A 26,542-nucleotide genomic window follows, 5' to 3' on the forward strand; every position below is an offset into this window, starting at 1 on the left:
TTATAGATTTTGCTTTATGTTTTGGATCATTGTCTTGTTGGAAGACAAATCTCCGTCTCAGTCTCAGGTCTTTTGCAGACTCCATCAGGTTTTCTTCCAGAATGGTCCTGTATTTGGCTCCATCCATCTTCCCATCAATTTTAACCATCTTCCCTGTCCCTGTTGAAGAAAAGCAGGCCCAAACCATGATGCTGCCACCACCATGTTTGACAGTGGAGATGGTGTGTTCAGGGTGATGAGCTGTGTTGCTTTTACGCCAAACATAACGTTTTGCATTGTTGCCAAAAAGTTCAATTTTGGTTTCATCTGACCAGAGCACCTTCTTCCACATGTTTGGTGTGTCTCCCAGGTGGCTTGTGGCAAACTTTAAACAACACTTTTTATGGATATCTTTAAGAAATGGCTTTCTTCTTGCCACTCTTCCATAAAGGCCAGATTTGTGCAATATACAACTGATTGTTGTCCTATGGACAGAGTCTCCCACCTCAGCTGTAGATCTCTACAGTTCATCCAGAGTGATCATGGGCCTCTTGGCTGCATCTCTGATCAGTATTCTCCTTGTATGAGCTGAAAGTTTATGAGGGACAGCCAGGTCTTGGTAGATTTGCAGTGGTCTGATACTCCTTCCATTTCAATATTATTGCTTGCACAGTGCTCCTTGGGATGTTTAAAGCTTGGGAAATCTTTTTGTATCCAAATCCAGCTTTGAACTTCTTCTACACAACAATATATCGGACCTGCCTGGTGTGTTCCTTGTTCTTCATGATGCTCTCTGCACTTTTAACGGACCTCTGAGACTATCACAGTGCAGGTGCATTTATACGGAGACTTGATTACACACAGGTGGATTGTATTTATCATCATTAGTCATTTAGGTCAACATTGGATCATTCAGAGATCCTCACTGAACTTCTGGATAGAGTTTGCTGCACTGAAAGTAAAGGGGCTGAATAATTTTGCACGCCCAATTTTTCAGTTGTTGATTTGTTAAAAAAGTTTGAAATATCCAAGAAATGTCGTTCCACTTCATGATTGTGTCCCACCTGTTGTTGAGTCTTCACAGAAAAATACAGTTTTATATCTTTATGTTTGAAACCTGAAATGTGGCAAAAGGTCGCAAAGTTCAAGCGGGCCGAATACTTTCGCAAGGCACTGTATATATATATAATCTGCTATGATAAAGCTGATCTATCACCTACAATATATACATATATACATATTTATATTATACATTTATTTATATATATTTTAAATCTCATTGATCAAATCTCAACCAAATATTACCCATTGAAATTATGTGGTGTGCCCAATGGGCTATTTGTGTTCTACGTGCAGAGAGTGTGTTGGTGTACATGTGTGCATTCTTTCCAGTACAGAAGCTCTACAAGGCTGATACAGTGTTGTGTATATGTGTGTTGTGTGGCAGGCAGGCATGCAATGGCGGGATGCAGGCTGATCACCAGCCCTGCTAGATAGCATTGATGTCTACACCTCGGAGGTGGCCCAAGGGGAAGCTATTGACTACCATTAAGCATCCATACAGACGACCCATAAAGGGCAGGTGAGTGAGAGGGGGAGAAAAGCAGATGGGGGTGGAGTCCGAGAACAGAAGGAGGAGAAAGAGGGAGGGTGAGTCAGGCAATGAGGTAGACCGAGAGAACATGCAGAGGAAAGGGAGAAAGACACTGAAGTAGTACTGTAGGCTAAATCATTATTTGGCTTGATCGTAACTATCACCTTCCGATAAAAACTACTATATAATATCTTTCTGCCAGTTTACTTTGTTGTTTTCTGCTGCTATACTAGTCCTCCCGAAACAAACTTGTCACAATGAATATTCCTGTGTAATACAGTGTATGAGATATCTTCTGAATAGAGTGATATTTCCATTATTCAATTATTTTAAGTCATAAATTGTGACTTTATTGATATGACTGATAAATATAAGGGAAGGGAAAGGTGATACCTAGTCAGCTGCACAACTGAACGCATTCAACCCAAATTTGTCTTCCACATTTAACCCAACCCCTCTGCACAACATTAATAAAAACAAGCAATCATCAAATTCACCATTAACGTCATATTTATTGTTATTTAGTTCCTCAATAAAACATATACAGATATTTACAATATGCAGGAAAACAGACGACTGCACTTTACATATTATTAAAAAAAGAAAACAAAAAAGAAACAGTTCGCACGTTGCCGTCACAGTCCTCCATCTATTGTTTCAGAAATTCAAATCCAACAGAAGCTTTATTTAAAGATTACAAGATTGCCTAACACACAGCAAATGTTCTCTTATTTTACATGTGCAATACCAATATTTTTTTTCTTCCAATTCCCTTATTAAATTGTTCTTTGACATCCCCTACTATTTCCACTGGCTGTATTGTATACCTGTGTTGGAGCCCAAGCTCAATACAAGAGGAAGGAAGTGAAAGAGAGGAATATGTATAAAGAAATCCCTTTTTGCTGATACCTTTTCCAACCCAAAAACAAACCATTTATCTCTCCATCTAACTCCCCTGCATCAGGGTTCAGGTCAGTTCTATTGAACCAGGATTTTGATTTGATTTGAGGAGGGTAGCCTGCTGAGGCTGTGAGGTATGGTGTCTCAAAGGGCCAAAATCTCATCAGGTTCCTGTGTCTCTGGCTGACAATGGGCTTCCCAGGCCTGAGGTTTGGTTGGAGGGGAGAGGTCCTGGTGACAGGGCTGCTCTCCTCTCTCTATACACATGAGAGCCATGGGATAGAGGAAGGGCTGGTTCACACATCCTCCATATTCTGGCTGACAAAGACCACCAGAGTCCCTCAACGGGTCAGTATGGGTCAGGGTGGCTCTGCGAGACTGAGGCCTGGGCTCAGTGATCTATACGCTAGTCTGGGGGCAGGCATAGTGCGTAGTACCATCTCCAGGCTGCAGAGAGAACCATGGCTAGGGGGTAAAGGTACAGGGGACAGCTCTAGTGGTGAGGATGATCACAAAGGTCCCAAATATTAAGAGGCTATTTTTATTTAGAGAATATAACCAAACAGAGATTCAACACTGGTATTCCAATACAGCCAAGGTCATTTTTGTCTTATTGTTTCTTCAGTTTTAGTTTTTTCTTTTCCTCCATTGACATTTCTCCTTTTTTCTTAAAAATAAAATAAAATAAAAATAGATTGATTTGTGGTTTTCCAGATGTGGTCACCACTGACTAGAGCCCAAGCTGTATAGTCCAGCGATGCATGAGTGAGTGTGTATCCAAGATTGTTTTTGTGTGTGAGTGTGTATGCGAGCATGAGTGTGTATGTGCGAGCATGAGTGTGTATGTGTTGATGTGTGTGTACAAGTGTGTATGGGTGTGTATATGTCTTTCTCTCCCTGAACAGGCGAGAGCAGGCGAGAGCCGATGCAGTGGCCTCATCATCAACACCTTTATGTCGTCATCATCATTGCTGTCTTCATAGTTGTCATCTGCTACTGACTCTGACTCTCCCTCCCTCCCCCTCTCTCTCTCTCTCTCTCTCTCTCTCTCTTCATCCGATGTTCCCTCCATCTCCTGGCCTGGTTGTGTTCAGGTCAGGGCCGCCACAAAGGTCCCAAAGCGGTTGGAGATGTCGGAGTGCAGGGAGCGCCAGGAGGAGACGGGCCCCCCTCGGCCCTTACTGTCCCCGAGCTCATCTGTGCAGTGTACGGACAGGCACTGCAGGTGGCTCCCCCCATTGCCCCCTACGGGCCCCTGGGCCCCCACCCCTACTCCAGCCTTACTCTGAGACAGCTCCGACTCTGCACAGGAGAAACAAACAGAGAGAGAAGAGAGGGTTAGTGAGTTGGCCAGCACTGAGGAACACAGATTTAGCATCAACAACCAAAATAAACATACTTGGTTAATATGTAGATCACATTAGAATTAATCATGAAAGCCCCTTTATAAATGAAATAATAATTCTCACAACCCACTCAAAATCTGTCCAGTAAAATTACCTTAACATCCCCCCCCCATTTCCCACTCCTCATACTGCTGGCTGGAAAAGGACACTGCTCTAAACCCATGCCCCACCTTCTCCTTGCCTGTGGTAACCACACAAACACACACACACACACACACACATACACAAATTCAGTCCTGGTCCCCCGTGCAAATGTGGAGCGCTCCTCAGTTACCTCTGGTCGTGAGGTCAGAGGGCTGACCTCTAACCCTACTTGACCCAATTTACTGGTATAATGACCCTGCTGCGGTATCGACCCCACGTCACCATGGTGTCAAAGCCCACATTAAATGGCCGCACCAAGCTTACGGAAAATCCATACATAGGTTTATCCAAGGTCGTACAAAAATCACCCGTGCGATTCTAGAGGAACATGGGGAACGCTGACTGTAGAGATGTATAACCCATCCTCCAAGTCAAATCGCTTGTGCCGTATAAGAACAAATGAACGAGAGCAAGATTGACGAGGACAGAACATGCTAGGCTAAACTATACATAAAAGCAATGGCGTCACGTGTCATCTGCCATGATATAGACCCACAGCATACTGAGAGAGAGAGAGCGAGAGGCGAGGGGAGAGACGGAGAAGAAGAAAAAAGAAGAGAGAGTGTCGGTAGTCAGACTTTTACTCTCACTGGTTTCAGAGAGCCCTTTTGGTGACTGCAACATTGCATCATTTGTTTAGGGTCTGCCTCCAAGCACGCTCTGAGCATTAAATAAAGAGTGTGTGAACATGGTGGGATACCTGCTGTAAAAATCTATCAGGTTATTCCCATCTGTCCTTAGCACTCAAAACACTGTTCTGCTGTGTTCCTCAGCCACCCCTGTTATGTTACTACTGCAACGACAAAGACGTTTGTCTGAGGCCTTTGAGTGGGAGCGTAGCTGTAAAGACAGACAGGCTCTAAACAGCTCAGACATGCTGAGGTTCAGGCGCCAGAGACACGAGAGACTATGATACACACTCTGCTCTGGGCACAGTGCCTGAACATCACACCACCACTACTCCACAGATCAGCCCACCTCACTGTTCAACAAAGACAGAATGGAAGGAGAGAGAGAAGAGAAAAAATATGACCTCTCTGTGTCACACTCTCTTTTTAGCTATTCTCTCTCTCTTCCTAATTACGTTTTTGTTTCTCTCGCTCTCTGTATATATTTCTCCCTCACTTTGCTTCCCCGGGGAGCAGCTATGACGCAATGTTAACAACACACAGCCTGAGAAGCAAGGCCAGGGCAGGACAGAGTGGCAAAGATGGCAGATAAGGAGGCAGGGTGGACAGGCTAGGGCCTGGAAAGCAGGGAGGCAGGGTGGACAGGCTAGGGCCTGGAAGGCAGGGAGGCAGGGTGGACAGGCTAGGGCCTGGAAAGCAGGGAGGCAGGGTGGACAGGCTAGGGCCGGGAAGGCAGGGAGGCAGGGTGGACAGGCTAGGGCCTGGAAGGCAGGGAGGCAGGGTGGACAGGCTAGGGCCTGGAAAGCAGGGAGGCAGAGTGGACAGGCTAGGGCCTGGAAAGCAGGGAGGCAGAGTGGACAGGCTAGGGCCTGGAAAGCAGGGAGGCAGGGTGGACAGGCTAGGGCCTGGAAGGCAGTGAGGCAGGGTGGACAGGCTAGGGCCTGGAAGGCAGGGAGGCAGGGTGGACAGGCTATGGCCTGGAAGGCAGGGAGGCAGGGTGGACAGGCTAGGGCCTGGAAGGCAGGGAGGCAGGGTGGACAGGCTAGGGCCTGGAAGGCAGGGAGGCAGGGTGGACAGGCTAGGGCCTGGAAGGCAGGGAGGCAGGGTGGACAGGCTAGGGCCGGGAAGGCAGGGAGGCAGGGTGGACAGGCTAGGGCCTGGAAGGCAGGGAGGCAGGGTGGACAGGCTAGGGCCTGGAAGGCAGGGAGGCAGGGTGGACAGGCTAGGGCCTGGAAGGCAGGGAGGCAGGGTGGACAGGCTAGGGCCTGGAAGGCAGGGAGGCAGGGTGGACAGGCTAGGGCCTGGAAAGCAGGGAGGCAGGGTGGACAGGCTAGGGCCTGGAAGGCAGTGAGGCAGGGTGGACAGGCTAGGGCCTGGAAGGCAGGGAGGCAGGGTGGACAGGCTATGGCCTGGAAGGCAGGGAGGCAGGGTGGACAGGCTAGGGCCTGGAAGGCAGGGAGGCAGGGTGGACAGGCTATGGCCTGGAAGGCAGGGAGGCAGGGTGGACAGGCTAGGGCCTGGAAGGCAGGGAGGCAGCTTTGCCCCCCAGCATGTCTGGGCCGTGACCACTGGAATGGAAAAGCGGAGGGATTTGGTAAAAGGTCAGGCAGCCAAGCTCCCGCATCTCTCTCCCTCCTCCTCCCCACAAATCACCCAGGGACTCAGGAGACTGAGTGGAGCGATTGTGGGGGAGAGAGGAAGGCAGCGGGGAGAGGGAGGTATGGGGATTAGTGGTGATTGTGGCAAGGGCCGGCTTTCGCCAGAGGGCCCTGCCATACTCCACTGAACGGACGACAATCACACTGGGTGAGCCTGGACCACAACTCCTCCTCCCTGTGCTTCCTCCTACCACCCCCCCCCCCCACCCGCCCCCGACAGCCCCCGCCGACAGCCCGGGGTAGCTGGGCACAGTAGCTGGGCACAGCAGGGTCCACACCGGCCCGGATAGGCATCCAAGCGTTCCCCTGGCTCTTTGTTGATACACAGCAATCTGACAACACAACCACAAAACACACCGCCAACCACCGCCACTGCCAAATCCACACCACCTCTCAGCTGCCGCTACACACACACACACACGCACGCACGCACACGCACACACACACACACACACACACACACACACACACACACACACACACACACACACACACACACACACACTGTCATCCACTCCCACTGTCCCAGAGCCATGCTCAGATGTGAGCTCACGTGACGACGTTACTGACATTTGTCCAAAAAAAACATCCGCATTACCAGTGATTACCATCTATTTCACATAAAGAATCATTTACCATGTAGTGATTGTCCACCAGTTTACTACTTTAAAAATATATGTTTTTATAATCAAAACACTGTGCCTCTCAAATGGTGTTATTAAAAGCAGAAAAATAGTGCTCTTTATAATATTTATTGAAAAATGATAAAGCCAGGTAATTGACCAGACCGTACTATTACAATACAAATGGCATTAGAGTATCTGTGGATATTTCTAGTTAATACCCTGGGAGCCGAGAGAGATGGGATTTTGGTGGAAAATCGACACGCTACACTTAAATATGAAGCATTATCCATGGCAGCGTACGTGTTCAAAAGTGGAAACAGCGGTGTGAAATTTTACATCACACAGATCTAAATCCCAAATCACTGTGACATTTTACAAGCTGTGGAATCTTGCTTTCAATAAAAACCTACAGGTATCTTGTTAAGGCTGTTCAACGACTCACATTATATTGCCAAGCAGCATACTGTTCATATCCACAGTAATATCTCAAGGATAGGCTATTCATCTCGGAGAATGAGTGTTTAGCTTCAACACACAGGGGGGAATACCTAATAAAGAAGAAAATAATAATACCCCAACCAACTAAGCTGAACCGCAAATACAGTTACATCCCTAACCATATTACAACATCAGACAAGATTACCATGGCAATTTAAATGCTCAATTTGATATGATACACCTCTATTTCTCGCCAGTTTCTAAAAGTGATGTAATTCTGTGTGATTTACAGCTTGTAGAGCCGTCTCACAGACACACAGACACAGCTAGTGATGATTTACACAACAATGCTTTCCACTAGTGTCATGAAGAGAACATGCACAGCACACCGCTCAGTCTGTGTTTCTCTGTCTGGCTGACACCAATGTTTCGCAGCACTGACGGCCTGGCACTAGCACACATGTCGTACCAGCAGTTCTCCACGTCTATAAACAACACTGGGAAGTTTCCTTATGGAACAAAAAATAAATATAACATTCTCTGAATCGAAATATAATTGTCAAGGTCTACAAATGATTCTACTTTATTGTAAATTGACGAAGATAATGGTCATTATTATGTTTTAAATGCATTTCAAAATGAAGTATTATGATAGCTAAATATATATTATGTGCCCGCCCTTGTGTAGGGTGCATTGAAGTAAATACGAGAATACACTGTGTGTGTGTGTGTGTGTGTGTGTGTGTGTGTGTGTGTGTGTGTGTGTGTGTGTGTGTGTGTGTGTGTGTGTGTGTGTGTGTGTGTGTGTGTGTGTGTGTGTGTGTGTGTGTGTGTGTGTGTGTGTGTGTGTGTGTGTGTGTGTGTGTGTGTGTGCCTTGGCGTTCACTGGCCTCGCTTTCGGAGCCGAAGAGTTCCGGCCATCCCATGCGGTAGCCCTCTGCCCCTTCTGTCCCAAACTATACTTCCATGACGACACTTCACCTTTAACCCCTTGCTCTCCAGGGCTCGACCCCATCCTCACTGAACACAAACCAGCCCAATCAGCCTCTGCACTCTCTGACAAAAACACCCAGAGGCCTCTGCTCCTATGACAGTGAGTGAATTCAGGTCAGATTCCTTTAGCATAACAACTAACACTAAAGCCATGAGAGAACATGCTATGTCCGGGAGCACAATGCACACATCACAATGCATAGATACAACGTCTGGTTTTTGACAATGTGAGGAGTAATGGTAAAAAACTAAATGCCTAATTTCCACCACAACAAGGTTTGGACGTTTAGGTCTTTTAACACTTTTCCTGAAGGTTTACAGTGTCTAAGAGCAGGACCTGTGCTCCGGAACCTCAGCTACTAGCTACTGCGCTAAGCAGATCACCCAGCTGAGCAATGACAATGAGACTATTATGTGACCGCTTAAAGTCAGAATGACAAAAAAACACCAAATCATTTGTCCTACGTTCTCTGCTTCCAACTAGGTGTGTGAGTGTCTACAGGAATCCCTGTTTGAGAGGACAACCCCAGGTATCTGATGGTGGCCTGGGGGTTGGTGATTGGGGTAGGGGAGTATGGCATCGGAGGCATTCTACAACCCCCCCCCACCACCACATGGTGACCTTTCCCTCAGAGTAGGGAGGATATGGAGAGGAGGGGTTACATTTCACAAGCGAGGGCACAGGGGTTATTTTGGATTGAATTTCCTCTCTGTTCCCTGGCAACAAGAAGGACAAAAACTTGCCCAGGCAGGCAGACCTTGGCTCGGTCTCTCCTCCTCAGCCATTCTCTAGTACACACACAACTCCCCCTTAGGCCGCAAGACGCGCTTAGGAAACTAGACACAAATGGGAACACGGGAAGTGATTTAGTACCCCTGCATAAATCAAAACCATGTCCAGGACCTGTCATCCATGTCATCCAAGTAGGTGACATATTGATCTACGTCTCGCTCTCTATTTTGTTTCAGCCAGTCACTACACACTCTGTTTATGTATATTTGGCCATTTGGAAACACCAACCACTCATGACAATAGTGGGAATTTAGGGATCATGAGCATCTGTTAGGGAGGGGCTGGGAGGGGGGGTGCTGGGGGTTATCGAGGCTGACCTGCTCAGCCCCACAACACTTAACATGCAATCTTTATTTCAAGCTAGTCCTCAGTTGAAGAAGTTAGGTTGCCAATTTACAGAAAGTTACATTTTGTTTTCACATATCTTTCTTTTCATGTGATAGAAATTGTTTACAACTTGAAATCAAATGACTAATTAGAATTGACTGAAATAATAATTGTCCTTTGAATAAAGAAATACATTTACCCTTGATTGAAGAAAATAATGATATTTACTTAGAAATTAACATAATATGATCTTCAAAATCATAAACACCAGTTGCACAAAAAAAGATGTCAAATGTACTATTTTTCAATTTTCAACTAAGCAACAAACCTTAAAAGAGTGCAATCAAAATGTCTATAATTATCGAGGTAAAAGCAGTGGTGTAAACTAACTAAGTAAAAATACGTAAAGTAAAGTAAAAATAAGTAAAGTACTACTTAAGCAGTTTTTTGGGGGTATCTATACTATATTTAAACTATATTTTTGATAACTTTTACTTTTATTCCACTACATTCCTAAAGAAAATAGTATGTACTTTTTACTCCCATACATTTTCCCTGACACTCAAAAGTACTGGTTACATTTCGAATACTCAGGCAGGTCAGCAATATGGTCCAATTCATATAGCATGTTGTCATCCCTACTGCCTCTTATCTGGTGGACTCACTAAACACAAATACTGCGTTCGCAAATTATGCCGTTTGGTTTGCTTAAAATAAGGGATTTGATGTATAGTATTTACTCACAGAACGGGACCACCGAGTGCTGAAGCGCGAGGCGCGTAAAAATTGTCAGTCCTCAGTTGCAACACTCACCAGCGAGTTCCAAATTGCCTCTGGAAGTGACGTCAGCACAAGAACAGTTCGTCGGGAGCTTCATGAAATGGGTTTCCATGGCCGAGCAGCCGCACGCACACAAGCCAGAGATCAGCATGCGCAATGCCAAACGTTGGCTGGAGTGCTGTAAAGCTCACCGCCATTGGACTCTGGAGCAGTGGAAACATGTTCTCTGGAGTGATGAATCACACGCTTCACCATCTGGCAGTGTGACGGACGAATCTGAGTTTGGCGGATGCCAGTAGAATACATAGTGCCAACTGTAAAGTTTGGTGGAGGAGGAATAATGGTCTGGGGCTGTTTTTCATGGTTCAGGATAGGCCCCTTAGTTCCAATGAAGGGAAATTTTAACGCTATAGCATACAATGACATTCTAGACGATTCTGTGATTCCAACTTTGTGGCGACAGTTTGGGGAAGGCCCTTTCCTGTTTCAGCATGACAATGCCCCCGTGTAAAAAGCGAGATCCATACATACAGAAATGGTTTGTCGAGATTGGTGTGGAAGAACTTGACTGGCCTGCACAGAGCCCTGACCTCAACCCCATCGAACACCTTTGGGATGAATTGGAATGCCGACTGCGAGCCAGGCCTAATTGCCCAACATCAGTGCCCGACCTCACTAATGCTTTTGTGGTTGAATGGAAGCAAGTCCCCACTGCAATGTTCCAACATCTAGTGGAAAGCCTTCCCAGAAGAGTTGAGGATGTTATAGCAGCAAAGGGTGGACCAACTCCATATTAATGCCCATGATTTTGGAATGAGATGTTTGATGAGCAGGTGTCCACATCATTTTGGTCATGTAGTGTATCTTTACTTTTTCAAGTATGACAATTGAGTACCTTTTCCACCTCCACCCCTGGTTTAAAAGTATAGTTCTGTGTGGTATAATGACAGTATTAAGCCTTAGTCCCTCAAACTCAGCTCTGGACCTCAAAGCCAGACTCCAAACAGACTCCAAGCAGACTCCAAACTATTGTTTCTAACATCTGAATGTCTAATGTCTGACCTGAAAAATATAAAGAGTCCAGGAGAATGGAACTGGGTAGAAGAGGAAATATTTATTTTCTCGCTTTACAACTATGCAAATGACAGCCATTAACATCCTGCTTGCCTCAACAGTGAAACCTCAGATGTTCCCAGAAAAAAAAAAACTTATTTCCATCTTGCTCGCTTTTGCTATCACTCCATCAGTCTCTCCTCCTCTCTCCCAGGAGAAACGGCTATCACGCTATCAGTCTCTCCTCCATCAGTCTCACTCCATCCTCCTCTCTCCCAGGAGAAACAGCTATCACTCCATAGTCTCTCCTCCTCTTTCCCAGGAGAAACGGCTATCACTCCATCAGTCTCTCCTCCTCTCTCCCAGGAGAAACAGCTATCACTCCATCAGTCTCTCCTCCTCTCTCCCAGGAGAAACAGCTATCACTCCATCAGTCTCTCCTCCTCTCTCCCAGGAGAAACAGCTATCACTCCATCAGTCTCTCCTCCTCTCTCCCAGGAGAAACGGCTATCACTCCATCAGTCTCTCCTCCTCTCTCCTATCACTCCATCAGTCTCTCCTCCTCTCTCCCAGGAGAAACAGCTATCACTCCATCAGTCTCTCCTCCTCTCTCCCAGGAGAAACAGCTATCACTCCATCAGTCTCTCCTCCTCTCTCCCAGGAGAAACAGCTATCACTCCATCAGTCTCTCCTCTCTCTCCCAGGAGAAACAGCTATCACTCCAAGTCTCTCCTCCTCTCTCCCAGGAGAAACAGCTATCACTCCATCAGTCTCTCCTCCTCTCTCCCAGGAGAAACGGCTATCACTCCATCAGTCTCTCCTCCTCTCTCCCAGGAGAAACAGCTATCACTCCATCAGTCTCTCCTCCTCTCTCCCAGGAGAAACAGCTATCACTCCATCAGTCTCTCCCCCTCTCTCCCAGGAGAAACAGCTATCACTCCATCAGTCTCTCCTCCTCTCTCCCAGGAGAAACAGCTATCACTCCATCAGTCTCTCCTCCTCTCTCCCAGGAGAAACAGCTATCACTCCATCAGTCTCTCACTCCATCAGTCTCCTCCTCTCCCAGGAGAAACAGCTATCACTCCATCAGTCTCTCCTCCTCTCTCCCAGGAGAAACAGCTATCACTCCATCAGTCTCTCCTCCTCTCTCCCAGGAGAAACGGCTATCACTCCATCAGTCTCTCCTCCTCTCCCAGGAGAAACAGCTCACTCCATCACTCCATCAGTCTCAGTCCTCCCTCTCTCCCAGGAGAAACGGCTATCACTCCATCAGTCTCTCCTCCTCTCTCCCAGGAGAAACGGCTATCACTCCATCAGTCTCTCCTCCTCTCTCCCAGGAGAAACGGCTATCACTCTATCAGTCTCTCCTCCTCTCTCCCAGGAGAAACGGCTATCACTCCATCAGTCTCTCCTCCTCTCTCCCAGGAGAAACGGCTATCACTCTATCAGTCTCTCCTCCTCTCTCCCAGGAGAAACAGCTATCACTCTATCAGTCTCTCCTCCTCTCTCCCAGGAGAAACAGCTATCACTCTATCAGTCTCTCCTCCTCTCTCCCAGGAGAAACAGCTATCACTCTATTAGTCTCTCCTCCTCTCTCCCAGGAGAAACAGCTATCACTCTATTAGTCTCTCCTCCTCTCTCCCAGGAGAAACAGCTATCACTCTATTAGTCTCTCCTCCTCTCTCCCAGGAGAAACAGCTATCACTCTATCAGTCTCTCCCCCTCTCTCCCAGGAGAAACAGCTATCAGTCTATCAGTCTCTCCTCCTCTCTCCCAGGAGAAACAGCTATCACTCCATCAGTCTCTCCTCCTCTCTCCCAGGAGAAACAGCTATCACTCCATCAGTCTCTCCTCCTCTCTCCCAGGAGAAACAGCTATCACTCCATCAGTCTCTCCTCCTCTCTCCCAGGAGAAACAGCTATCACTCTATCAGTCTCTCCTCCTCTCTCCCAGGAGAAACAGCTATCACTCCATCAGTCTCTCCTCCTCTCTCCCAGGAGTAACAGCTATCACTCTATCAGTCTCTCCTCCTCTCTCCCAGGAGAAACAGCTCTGGTGTCATAACTCATTTGTCAATTTGTCAATACAAATTAAAGACGCCTGACGACTACTGTATGCCAAATAGCAAAACTGCTGCTGGCGGCATGACAACACCTCCACACACACTGACACAGACACACACACTGACACACACACACACTAACACACACACACACACTGACACAGACACTAACACACACACTGACACACACACACATACACACAAACTGACACAGACACACACATACACACTGACACAGACACTAACACACTGACACAGACACACACACTAACACACACACTAACACACATAAACTGACACACACATACCCCTCCATTCTACACGCTATTCAAGGAGAATATTCACCACACGCACGCTGAGACAAGTTTGAGTTCATTTCAGTGCTCTTCCCCAGGGAAAGCAAAATACCGGATGAGCTGCTATTTTGAAGAATCAGAAATCCAGCGAGCAAAAGGACTGACACCTTTGTTTACACTTTCCTCTCTACACCAGTATGAAAGACATTTTTTAACACGGCTCCTTTGACTGTCAGTGGTTGTAAATGTCTTGCAAAGCAAAGGCCTCAGCATACAGTGGATACACACATACACACAATCATCTAGAAACAACATTTTCAAACTAGATTTTACACACTCCAAACTACAGGCAAAAAATATGAAAAGTATTGTTCTAAGCTGCAGTGTCTATAAGACAGAAGACGACACAGCTAAACTATGCTGCTACTGCGCTTGCCTAGCACTCAGATGGACCAGTATTATAAGTGCTAGCAGCTCATGGAAACATTGCAATGGTTTTGTTTTCATCGCATGCCATCAGTACTGATTACTACAAATCTATTGGGTTTTACTGTGGATTACTACAACCTAGTAGGGGTTGTCCTTCAATCAGACCAAACGGACTGCAAGCCGGCCAAACTGACGTAGAGCTAAAATAAGTTGTGGTGAACCCGGACATAACTAGTCAGATACTTTAACCATACTGTGATGAATTCTCAGAGCTGGAGCTGAGAGTAGTGTGAGAACCAGCACAAGAGTTTATTCCAGCATACAAGACACCTGAGAAAAGAGTTTATTCCAGCATACAAGACACCTGAGAAAATAGTTTATTCCAGCATACAAGACACCTGAGAAAAGAGTTTATTCCAGCATACAACACACCTGAGAAAAGAGTTTATTCCAGCATACAAGACACCTGAGAAAAGAGTGAGAAAATAGTTTATTCCAGCATACAAGACACCTGAGAAAAGAGTTTATTCCAGCATACAAGACACCTGAGAAAAGAGTTTATTCCAGCATACAAGACACCTGAGAAAAGAGTTTATTCCAGCATACAAGACACCTGAGAAAAGAGTTTATTCCAGCATACAAGACACCTGAGAAAAGGTCTGAAACCACAAGCATGTGATCCAAGTCTGCATAAATCAGACATGATGTTTACAGCTAAAAAAACGCACTGTTAACTTTCCATATTTTCATCTCTCTCACATACACACACTCACACAAACACACACACACACTTACATGGTAAAAGCAGTCCTAATGCCCTCTGAGTCTTGCTCATAGTGTAGGAATTGTGTGATATTCTTTCAACCCTAGGGATTCATCCACAAAGAAGACTTTGCGAAGAGAAAGAGGAAGAATAAACACATATTCCAAAAAAAGGTAGAAAGATCCAACTTTACATTTCTCAAAGTCTGCCCTTTCCTGATATTTACAGCTAACTGTAATATGATCCTCACATAAAAAAGTCCAACACCTAATTTTTCTTCATTATCTGTCAATAACCATGTCAACTGACAGGAGGTTCCACAGGATGAATTGGCACTTTTTGGCAACAATATTACCAGGACTAATTTCTGTGATTTTGATAACTATTATTATTACTGCAGTATGAGAAGGTGCAGGCAGTGCTACACTATCTGGCCGCGTGTTGTTGAGGAAGTCAATACGGAACACCTTGTAATGATGAATCTGGAACGCGGACCTCCCCAAGCTGTTTTCTCTTCATTCAACCAAATGTCAATCACATCTTTAAGAAATCACATCTTTAAGAAAGGAAATACAGAAAATGAAAATGAGTCATGTGATTTGAGAGTGGTCCACGGAGTGAAATGTCAATAGACCAACAGAGATGGGAAAGTGGGGTGGTCATTTAGGAATATTCCCCTTTCTTCCCAGGTCGCTTTATGGGGCATGTCAATACGCCTGTTCTTTTTTATGCTTAGACACCCCTAATCATCCCCTCTCTACCCACTGCTCTCCTACCTGCCAACAGCAAGCTGGAGCATCCTCAACCACAACTAGAACAGTGACTGTGTTTCGTGGGAGACCATGTTCATTCAGAGGAGAGATCCTCACACTGTATGTACAAAGTGATAACACACCGTAAATAACAAAACCAACACAACTTTCACTGTGTGGTCAAAACGGAAGCAAAAACTCTAAAAATAAAAATACAACCAACTGAATCATTTCCTAGGGCGACAAGTTGCCTGTTATCAAGAGTGTGCATGTCTTTCAAAACAAACCGTCAGGTCCTGGCTATGATATAAGGAGCAGAGAGGGAGAGAGGGTGAGGGAAAAAGACAGATGAAAAAGAGGAGGGGGAAATGTATTCACTCATCATTTTGGTGAAAATTTAGCCAAGTTCCTTCACTTCACGGACAACGGGCATCTTTAGTTAAAGCAGGGTCTAAAGGCCCCATGCCTACAGCAGACATTACTGTGTCTTAGTGACTAGCTTTGGCTGCTTGGTATCACACAGATCGGATATGCTATGGATGGGTCCGATTGGGGCTGTTACTGCAGAACATATCACTTTGTAAATAACCACAGTGGGACCTCATACAGGAAAAGCTGAGACACACTGTGTGAACAGACATCAACACATAAAATACAACAAACACATTTTTGTTAATTTTGTTCTTTAACAGTATCATAATTAAGCAATAAGGCACGAGGAGGTGTGGTGTATGGCCAATATACCAGGGCTAAGGGCTGTGTCCCGGCACTCTGCGTTGTGCGTAAGAACATCCCTTAGCCCTGGTATATTGGCCATATTCCACAAACCCCCAAGACGCCTTGTTGCTTTTATAAACTGGTTACCAACGTAATTAGAGCAGAAGAGACACCAGGGCTAAGGGCTGTGTCCAGGCACTCTGCGTTGTGCGTAAGAACATCCCTTAGCCATGGTATATTGGCCATATACCACACCTCCTCGGGCCTTATTGCTTAATTATCCCATAGAAGCTACTATAGAATGACCTGTACAATGCATTGATTGCATTATCAAATTCCATATTCCTATGAGGCACTTGTGGCACCAAGCCTGGCCTGAAAACATCACCTATACATCCACTGGCTCCATTACCAATATACCTGATAATACAGTCTGTTCTGTGATCTCCAACTCCTGCACTGTCTGAGACCTCACCTATAGTCACAGAGCCCCAAACACCACAGGTCCTGTCCTCCCAGTGGCACTACCACTAGTATCCCTGCTAGACACAAGGAGGCTTATTACCAAATGTCACTGCAACCATCCCCCTCCCCAAATAAACACAGGCCCATAACCCACCTGTCTCAATTGGGCGGTTAAACTCAACTTCCTGTAAAAACACTGAGTGCAGCCTATAAAGCGCCCAATTAACACAATTACTCAGGACTCCCACTATTAAAGGCCCAGTGCAGTAGAAAGGGTTTTCCTTTGTTTTATGTGATATTGTACAACAGCTGATGAAACTAACACTGTAAAAATGTGATCAGTCTTTTTTCCTGATAATTGAAAATACAATGTACACATGACCTTTTAATCAGCAGGTTTCCATGAGCGGGAGTTTCGGCTTTCCATGGTGACATCACCATGAAGTAAATTGGTTAATAGACCAATAACAAATGGAGTTCCAAACCTCTCTGCCCAATAACAGCTAGTTTTCAGTTTCCCCATTCCCAGACAGTGCTAGTAAAATTATTGCTTGAGAAATAGTTTTTAGCTAAAAAGCTATATTTGCCCATTTAAATGTAAATCTATTACAGTAAGGTACTTCATTATTACCCAGAAATAATTTGATATTGATCTAAAAACGGCTGCACTGGGTCTTTAAAGCTGCTCCCAGGATGTCAGGACCTATGCAGACCTCCACACCATCCCTAGCTTCAGGACACTGTGATGGGAGATAGGACAGAGGCATGAGGACAGAGGCATGAGGACAGATACCAGGAGAGAGGGTTGCCAAAACATTAAACTAAATTAATGTGATACACCCCTGGTGCACAACACCTAAAAGGGTGTCATATGATCAACTCCGAGGGTGACATGGAAAAATTATCAAAATGCGTGGAAAAAATGTTTTACTTCAATACAAATGATCCATATGCTCAAGACCGTGCTGCTTACCAAAATATGCTGTGTATTCAATCAAAATGTGTAATCTGAAAACGTTTTAATTGATTAGCCACATCATACGGGAATAAAAAGGTAGCATGATCAAATTCTGATGTAAAAAATATATATACAAATTGTTCTATTTCTAAATTGTAGACCAGCTATCATTAGCATTAAAACATTATTAGTATTATTATTACTATTACATGCTAACTATAATTTATCTTGTGAATAGTAGGAATACTGATAACCTTGATATCTAACAAGACAATTTAAAAAGAAAAAGAAAACTACTTAACTATGTTAAACTTTCACTGTAACTTAGCAATAGGGCAGAATCCAGGCACAGGCAATGACAATGTTAGGGTTCACCTGTTAACCAGCTGGTAGACTTGCAACAAGACATTAGAAACAAAACAAATAGTCTCCATGACTTGCAAAACAGACAAATGCCTACATTCATCAATATTTTTATTCCACTTCCACACAGCTCAACTTCAAAGTTCCATGAAATCTTTAAAATGTTACTTTTAGAATTCAGGGATTTAGCATTTTGCAAGAGAATATGTAAATAATTTCATAACTGTTCATTGATTGTGCCGAGGTGTAATATTTAGGTTAATACATAAATGCAACTAAAACCATAAGGCGCTATTTATGTTTATCTGAAACGTATGGTTTCATTTGACTGCAGAGACATTTGCGCGTCTCTGAAACACATCCAATCTTAAAATCAAGCAACACACCTTAACCCTTTTTCATCTTTCCGTCTGCAGCACTCAAATGAGAAACTGTCAAGAGCCATGGTTTGTGCTAACTAGCTATCGATTTCGCCCAAGCGACCTGCGTTTCATGCTTGCAGGGAGGGGAATTGGAGAGGGGAAAATTTGCGGAGATAGTGAGGAGAGACGGGAGAGAATAAATACTTTAACAAAATCGAGATGGCCGCTGTTGCTGTGCATTTTCTGTAGAATAGCCTACGTGCGCCTATCTAAGACATATGGGTCTTGAAAAAAAATGGACAGAGGGAGAATGTGACCGGTCTGGTTGACCTCTGTCTCCTAAACAATGCGCCTTGATCACAGATTCCGTGCATGGAGCCCCCTCCCCTCTCTGCTCCCACAGTTAGTCAGAACAAAGGGATATTGAATAAATATGCGCTGGGGGCTACCTATTCACGTGAGGAAAAGCGTTTTGGTGGCTTGTCTCTGGCCGTGGCGATTTAATTATGCGTGTTTCACTGCTACCCCGCCGCCTTTTGCAGCACTGACTGACTTACAATTTCTATTTATCTATAGCTTTTGTAATGTCCCATAGAAAAAGTGGCCTAAAAAAATACATCAAGACACAAGAGGACATTTGCACAGAAACATATCCCACTGTACGCTTAAAAGAGGACATGCACCAGAAATATTGAATTAATACCTTGAATTTAAATATGAAGTAGGCTTACGTTTGTTCTTTGATTAATGGATTGGTGGAGCAGTCAACTAAAAGTCACTTCAGCACTGAATTAAATTGAATGTGTTTGTTGTAGCTATAGCCTAGTCTCAATATAAACAATATAGGAAATAATAATGGGAAATAATAATACCCATAAGCATTATTCCCACATTTTCTTTAATTACCTGTTTATGAACTAAAACGAACCAGAAGACTTGGGTATGACCGGTAATGTATAGACAGTAGAAAATGATTTGTGTTGTTTAATGTCAAAAGATGATTGACAGCCGTTTTCAAACCGCTGACGTAAAATGTAAAGCGCCAGCCAGCGTCTCTAATCACACTATACCAATTTCAACAAGCACTTAAAATTATACAACAGTGTCGTGGTGTAGGACACTAAATACATTTGTTTTTCAATTATTTACAGAAATAACCATTTGTATACCGTGACCAACCATTTTTTTCCTAAACCAATGCAGGCAGAAAAACTGTCTGGCAATAAAATAGAACCCAAACTTTTAAACAAATGACAAAAACTTAATTAGACTTGCATTCTTCTTCTTATTCTTACTCTTATAATTGTTACTGTTATTATTATCATTGTCTAATAGTATTACCATTTTCAATGTAAATCTCTCCATTCGAGGACACATCATATTTAAGAAACACAAAGTTAATAAATAAAAGCTTAAGATACTCTTGTTTATAGTAATTTCACTTCCCTTCCCTTCTCAATATGGACTAATCTAAAATCAATCCAGTCTCCAATCACGTATTTTATCCCGTAGTAATAACAAAAACCAACAGATATGTATGGAGGGGAAACGTGCTGTTAAAACGCATCTCCTCAGAAACCTATTCATCTTCTCAGTGTAGCTGTTCACTCTGAAAACCCAGATAAAGAACCACAGGAAATGTTGACTTTTCTCGGGCTGTTATTTTGAAGTCCCTCTACAAGAGAAGAATCCATTACAAGCACCAAATAATAAGTTAAGGATGACTTAGAAAAACAAATCTAACTACAAGTCAATGTTTTTAAATGTTCCTGGTTAGTGCTAGGTATTTAATTTCTAATCGTTAAATAGTCTGTTGTCCAATAGCCTATCCCTTGTGTAAAAACGATTACAAGTCAGAAATTAATTATTTATGTTTCTACATGTAAAGCTCAATTCGAGTAAATACCTGATTTATATTTTTCAATAGAATATGTGAAACATAGAACATGGATATTTTTGCCTCTCAGAGTCCACAAGACTCGAAGTTACGGAACAACCTTCCACGCTGTCTACAGTGCTTAGGCTATACTCAAAGACCGCAGTGCAAGAAAGAGCCTGCTTGTCTCCAATTCAACTCATGCAAGTTAAAATACTCATCTTATCATATATCATCTTGTAGCCTCCTATATAATGATATTGTCCACACCACAATATTGTATTGACTTGAGATAATCATATCCTCAGAAACAGATATCCAAATAACTGCAGACAAGGGCTACAAGCACAAAGGAAGTCCTTCGTGACTTATTTTAGTCTAGAGTTTAAATCATTTTTTACTCATCTGAGAGGCAAAACAACACTATGTGCTGATAAGTTGATTGACTGCCATAAAAGTGTGTGTGTGTGTGTGTGTGTGTGTGTGTGTGTGTGTGTGTGTGTGTGTGTGTGTGTGTGTGTGTGTGTGTGTGTGTGTGTGTGTGTGTGTGTGTGTGTGTGTGTGTGGACAGTAATAAGACACTAATAGTCAGATAGTAAAACAATGTGGCAAATATGATCATAGAGCATATTGAATTACCTTCTTTGCTGTTATTCTGGCTCTTAGTCTTTTCCCAGGGTGCCATGGCCTTGTCATCCTCTGGCCCATCCATCATGGCCTTGTCGCTGGGCACATACCAGGTGGCGTGCTGCTCTGCCATTAGAGTGTCAAGGTCAATAGTGCCCATTGAGCCCTTCCCAGCATCCGGGCTGCAGCTCGCCAGCTCATTGTCTTCGTTCTGTGAGGGACAGTCGCCACTCTTTTTACCATTCTTCATGGCCAGGGGCTGGTCCTCTGAGATGCTGAACTGCTGCCGCTGCAGCTGGATCTGGGCCTGCAGTATCTCCAGAGGGTGGATGTCTTCCTGGCCAGAGGTGCTGGATGGGGTGCGTACCTGCTCCATCCCAGGTGTGCCTGGGTGACCGACTCCGTTTCCCACCGTGCCCCCACCAGCACTCAGTCCATAGCTGTCGGGTGTAGAGGTAGTGTGATTGGTAATGCCCTGCATGCCTAGGGGCTTCTGCCCATTCATCAGGCCATGTTCCCCCCTCTGCAGCTTGGGTGAGACGGTGATGTGCGGACTGCGGTTGGGCTTGGTGACAGGAGCACCTCCTGCATCTGAGCTAGAGGACACCTCATCCTCATTGACGTAGTGGGTGCTGACATCGTCAGCAAGGTCCACGTGCGGTGAGCTACTGTTAGATTTGGTGACACTCTGAATGCCACTGTCCAGAGAAGACATCAGGTCTGCCTGGTCCCCCAGCATCTGGTCATCTCCCTTTCCCCAGGAGGGGGATGGGAGGGGTTTCTCATGGGGCGTACCCCCACCCCTCTCCCCAACGCCAGCTGAAGGGGGTTGCTGGCCTGGACTTACAACAGGGTTTCCGCTGTCAGAGGAAAAAAAGATCCCAGGGCTCACATGCCCGCTGTCCCTTTTTCTCCTCCCTCTCCCTCTCCCGTTCCCTGTTGCTGCTTTCCCCTCACTGCATGGGGTAGCGTCCATGTTGTAATTTGGGGAGAGGGCACTGGCTTCCCCCTGCAGCGTCTGGTTTTGACCTGCAGGCTTTATGTTGCTATTCCCAGTGCCAGGCATCTGGCTGTTCTGGGAAGTGCCGCTCTGAAAATACTCAGGACCAGCACTGCCAGTCCCGTTAACTGTGCTGCTATTAATGTCCTGCTCCGTCTGACTCAGTTTTCGCTTGCCCTCATTTTGGTTCTTCTTGTTGAATGTTACGTTTAGGTTGGGGGCCCCTAGGCTAGCTATCATGTTCTGGCAGGCTGTGGAAAGGGCTGCCAGGCAGCTCTGCCCGAAAACATTGTCTTTAGTGCTGGTTTTGCTAAAGTTCCCCAGGGAGAGTGCCCCAAGCTTACTGACAGAGGACCGCTGGCCTGGGGGGAACTCAGATGGAGTAGGGTAGCTCCCTGGTGAGGTGTTCACCCCCTGGGGATTGCTATGTGGTGGCCCTTGACGGTTTGTCCCTCCGTAAGGAAACGTTGGTTGAGCTCCCATGGATGGCCCGGCGGGGAAGTCAGCTGGCCGCCTATCTGATGGTGCGTTGGGGTGTCCTACTCCAGCTCCGGGGGACTGCATCTGGGAGAGGTTGCCCATGTTGTTGCCAAACTGGGGGTGCATACGAGGGGAGTGGAGGGCCTGTACATGCCCATCTCCAGGTATCCTCATTGGCTCCTGCATGCCCATCCCATTCATGCCTGGCCTGAACATCATACCAGCTCCGTTCTGCTGCAGCCCCATGTCGTGGGCCCCAGCCTCCCCGCCCGTTCCCCCCATACGCCGTGACATGATCTCTCCTGGTGGGTGGGACCCGGGGAACCAGTTCTCCTGAGTTATATGAGGGTTCTGACCCTCAAAGTTTGGCATCCTGCCTCCATTCTCCCTGTCAAAGTTGGGCTGAGGCATGCTCCCCACTGGGCCTCCATGAACCATGGGGCCCGGAGGCACATCGCCGTGGTGACCTAGCTGCTGCAGGCTGGGCTGCCTCATCCTCTGCTGCTGGTTCCGAGAGGCCATCTGCTTGATCATCATGGCCGCGTTCTGCCGCTGTTGCAGAGACTGCTGCTCAGGCCCGGCATGCTGGAGTGGACCCGGGGGGAAACCATCTGTCACAGGTGGGGTGAACTCACCAGGAAGGCCAGGGTAGGCCGAGGGAGAGAGATGGTTCTCCATGCCCTGTGCATTGTGCATGCCACTGCCCCACGTGCCACAATTCTCCCCTCCCTGTGTGTTAGGGAACTCAAATCTGGGCCTTTTTGCCATGTTCATATAAGGACTGTCAAAGTGTTGCAGCCTCTGATTCGGAGGCTGTTGGGCGGGAGGAGGGGGAGCCGGCTGTTGCATATTAAACATGGGGTCCCCATAGGGGTGCTGGCCCCTATTTTCCAGTCTGTGAATAGGATACTCAAACTGGTTGTGTTGGCCAGGCATCATGACGCCACCATCCAGCATGTTGGTGTTGGTGGAGCCCGACTCAGACTGGGGAGGCCGGGGGAGGCCTGGGGGGCATGAGTTCTGTCGTGCTATCAAACCAGCCTGCTGCTGCTGCTGCTGCTGCATGAGAGTGTGTCTGGCACTGACCCCCGGGTCCATCCCCACTGGCATCTTACGGCCATTCCCAAAGCGTTCAAAAAACACTCCATGCTGTGGGGGAGGCTGAGGCTGCTGGGGCTGTGGGGGAGGCTGCTGGTGCCCTTTGGAGAGGCCCTGTATACCCGGTGTCCGAGCCATGGCAGGGTTTCCAGGGAAACTGCCACCAGCCACCGGCCTTCCTGGCCCAAAGTGGGGCAGCTGAGAGTCTGATTCTGATGGAGAAAATACAGGTACATCAAAATGTCCAGTTGGGGGCTCGCTGGGGAAATTATACTCTAATCCCTCCACAGCACCCTGATTGGGCATCCGTCGAGGCTCCAGACCATGGGTCTCCGAGGAGGAAGAGGAGGAGGAGGGCAGACCATGGAAGGATGCTGCCCGGTTAGGTGACTGGTCCAAGGGTAGACAGGGGGCAGGGACAGCGTGGTTGCCGCTTGGGGGGCCGTGGTGCTGGAACTCAGGCATGTTACTGGATCTTTGCTGCTGTTGCTGCTGCTGCTGGGAGAAGCTGTCCCCTGCCTGGCCCTCCGCAAGGGGGTCAAACCCCTCTCCAAAGCCCTGCTGGGGCCCCATGCCGCTGTTGTTATAGCCCATCAGCCTGCCACCATGCAGGCAGGATGAGGCTGGGTCTGGGCCTCCAAAGTTCCCACTGAAATGAGGATGGTGTTGATGAGGGTGAGACTGGTGGCCATGGGGATGGCCTTGGTGAGGTTGCTGGTTGTTAAAAAATCCATGCATTGGTCCTTGCTGCTGCTGTTGCTGCTGGAGTCCGCTGCCTGCATGCATGTCTGAGTGGCCCCTGGGATGAAAGCCACCATACTGCTCACCGTTCATGTTCATATTGAGCCCAAGCATCGGAGGCTCGTTCAGAGGGCCCATGCCCGGCTCCACTGCACCAGGCGGGCCTCCTGCATGAAAGCCAGGGCTTTTGTAATGGGAGCTCATGTTCAGTCTTGGCTGGTTTATGTTTCTCTCTGACTGGCCAGGGTTTCTGCTATTAATCTGAGAACCAAACTGCTCCAGCCCAAACATACTTCCCCGCTATCAATCCCGCATGACAGCCAGCTCAGCTGGTATAGGCAGTCTATCGTTAGCCTCAGTTTTCCTTCCTCTCCACACAAAAAAAGAGGACAAAAACGAAAAGAGATGAGAAATGCCTCAATAGGCCAGATGGGCTATTTTGATATCTAAAAAGTTCTGATTTAAAAATTAGACAATGGATCTTAAATCTATTCACTCACCCAATGAATACTCATTGTGTTTTCCAAAATCCAATTTGCACCTAAAGTGTTGCGAGGAAAATAAAAGGCAGAGAACACTACACGTATGTCCAACGAAGCACGTACATAGGCTACAAGTCTGTCCTTGCTTGTTCCCGTGTATTTCTACAGGCGTTTGGTTTCCATTAGTTTACAAATAATACAAAATATCTTTCACTTGCAATGTGACTTCGATATAATATCATATTCCAAAATTTCTGAGCAAATTTCTTCTTTGCAAACTTGATCAAACCCGTTATCTAATTTATGACAGAAATCACAAGGCGTATAAACATTTAAATAAACACATAACAATTTTCTTCGTCAACTTCATTACTCCAGCTGTTGTGAAATGTCATAGGACGCACAGTTTGGAGTGTCCTTTCAAGATCCCTTTCTTGAGAAATCCACCAGCAACCTGCACAAGTACAATTCTAATTGGTCGTTGTTGTAAAATCAAAAGAAACAATTTCCCACAGTTCTGGGTGAAATGTCTTATAACTGCACTATTAACAATTCTACCATTTAAAGTCTGAGACAAAGTCCGGAGGGAAAATACAGCCCAGTCATGAGGCTATCAGGAAAGTCGCTTTTGCGCCACCGTGTCCCCGAGCTTCCGGCACGCACTACTCGCGGCTTGACAACATAGTCCAACTGGTCCTGGTCATGTGCCCTCCAAGCACGCATAAGGCGCGGAACCTCTATTGGCTCTTTCCCTCACTCTCTCACACTATATAACGCACTCCTTCTGCTCCTGACTCTGGTTTGGTCTATTCCAGCTGGGAGCGATTCACAGATAGATCACACTCTAGTCCGGCGCTTGGCGCTGTGTGAGATCAACGCGTTCAGGGAACCAGCAACAAGTTTTGCATTCCGCAACCAATTCCATCCACGAGGACCTAGCCAATCGGCGGCTGCGGAGTGCCAGTGCAGAGGGAGGGTCCATCTTTTAAGGTGGTCCAAGATGTGGATGAACGAGAGAGTAACGTTAGTGTATTGAAAGAGCACTCTTCTCCCCAACTAAAGTGTATTCGAGTCTATGCCAGGTGTGTTACTTGCTTCATTGTATTTTAAATGGCCATTTTTGCTTTTTTATTTGATTTGAGATCAATCTATTTATTTGTTATAGAGCACATACAAATCTGAATGAATAAACGCCTTTATGTTAGTATATTATGTTATTTGAATAAACCCCTTTATGTTAGTATATTATGTTATTTGAATAAACGCCTTTATGTTAGTATATTATGTTATTTGAATGAACGCCTTTATGTTAGTATATTATGTTATTTGAATGAACGCCTTTATGTTAGTATATTATGTTATTTGAATAAACGCCTTTATGTTAGTATATTATGTTATTTGAATGAACGCCTTTATGTTAGTATATTATGTTATTTTCTTGATAGAAATGGAAATTAAGCTACGCTCAATCAAAGAGAGATGATCTCACAATAGCATTGGCTAAACAAATGCCAGGGCGCAATCACTGTCCCGGAGTTTGAAATGTTAACGCACTTTAAACAGCAAATTAACATTTCCATTCAGATGAACTGTTCATGACCATAATTTGGTTTACCTTGTAAATTAACAAAGCACATTTATGTGATGTTTATTGGCATGAAGGGGAAGGGGCAGGCAAGAGAAAACACCAAGTCAACCTTTCTTATACTTAGGCTACTGTAATATTAAAGCTATGTTATTAAAACAAATCT

At 45.7% G+C, this 26,542-nt stretch overlaps 1 protein-coding gene across 1 annotated transcript; it reads right to left on the reverse strand.

Annotated features, from left to right (window-relative positions):
* Nucleotides 1-2,065: 2,065 nt before the first annotated feature.
* Nucleotides 2,066-25,671, reverse strand: LOC135541763 (transcriptional activator MN1-like). The gene is made up of 2 exons (XM_064968122.1): nucleotides 21,003-25,671; nucleotides 2,066-3,775 (listed from the first exon to the last, which is right to left on the reverse strand). Exons 1-2 carry the CDS (start codon nucleotides 24,598-24,600, stop codon nucleotides 3,564-3,566), a joined length of 3,810 nt encoding a protein of 1,269 aa, XP_064824194.1. The 5' UTR covers nucleotides 24,601-25,671; the 3' UTR covers nucleotides 2,066-3,563.
* Between the last annotated feature and the right edge of the window lie 871 nt (nucleotides 25,672-26,542).

The sequence above is a fragment of the Oncorhynchus masou genome, chromosome 1, assembly GCF_036934945.1.
Source record: "Oncorhynchus masou masou isolate Uvic2021 chromosome 1, UVic_Omas_1.1, whole genome shotgun sequence".
Classification (NCBI taxonomy): domain Eukaryota; kingdom Metazoa; phylum Chordata; class Actinopteri; order Salmoniformes; family Salmonidae; genus Oncorhynchus; species Oncorhynchus masou.

Bases quoted from the DNA above. Each gene is read 5' to 3' on its own strand.
- LOC135541763 (XM_064968122.1), bottom strand. From the start codon at position 24,600: ATGTTTGGGCTGGAGCAGTTTGGTTCTCAGATTAATAGCAGAAACCCT. The intron at 3,776-21,002 runs GTAATTCAATAT...TCTCCTGTGCAG, and splicing joins CCAGAATAACAGCAAAGAAG to AGTCGGAGCTGTCTCAGAGT.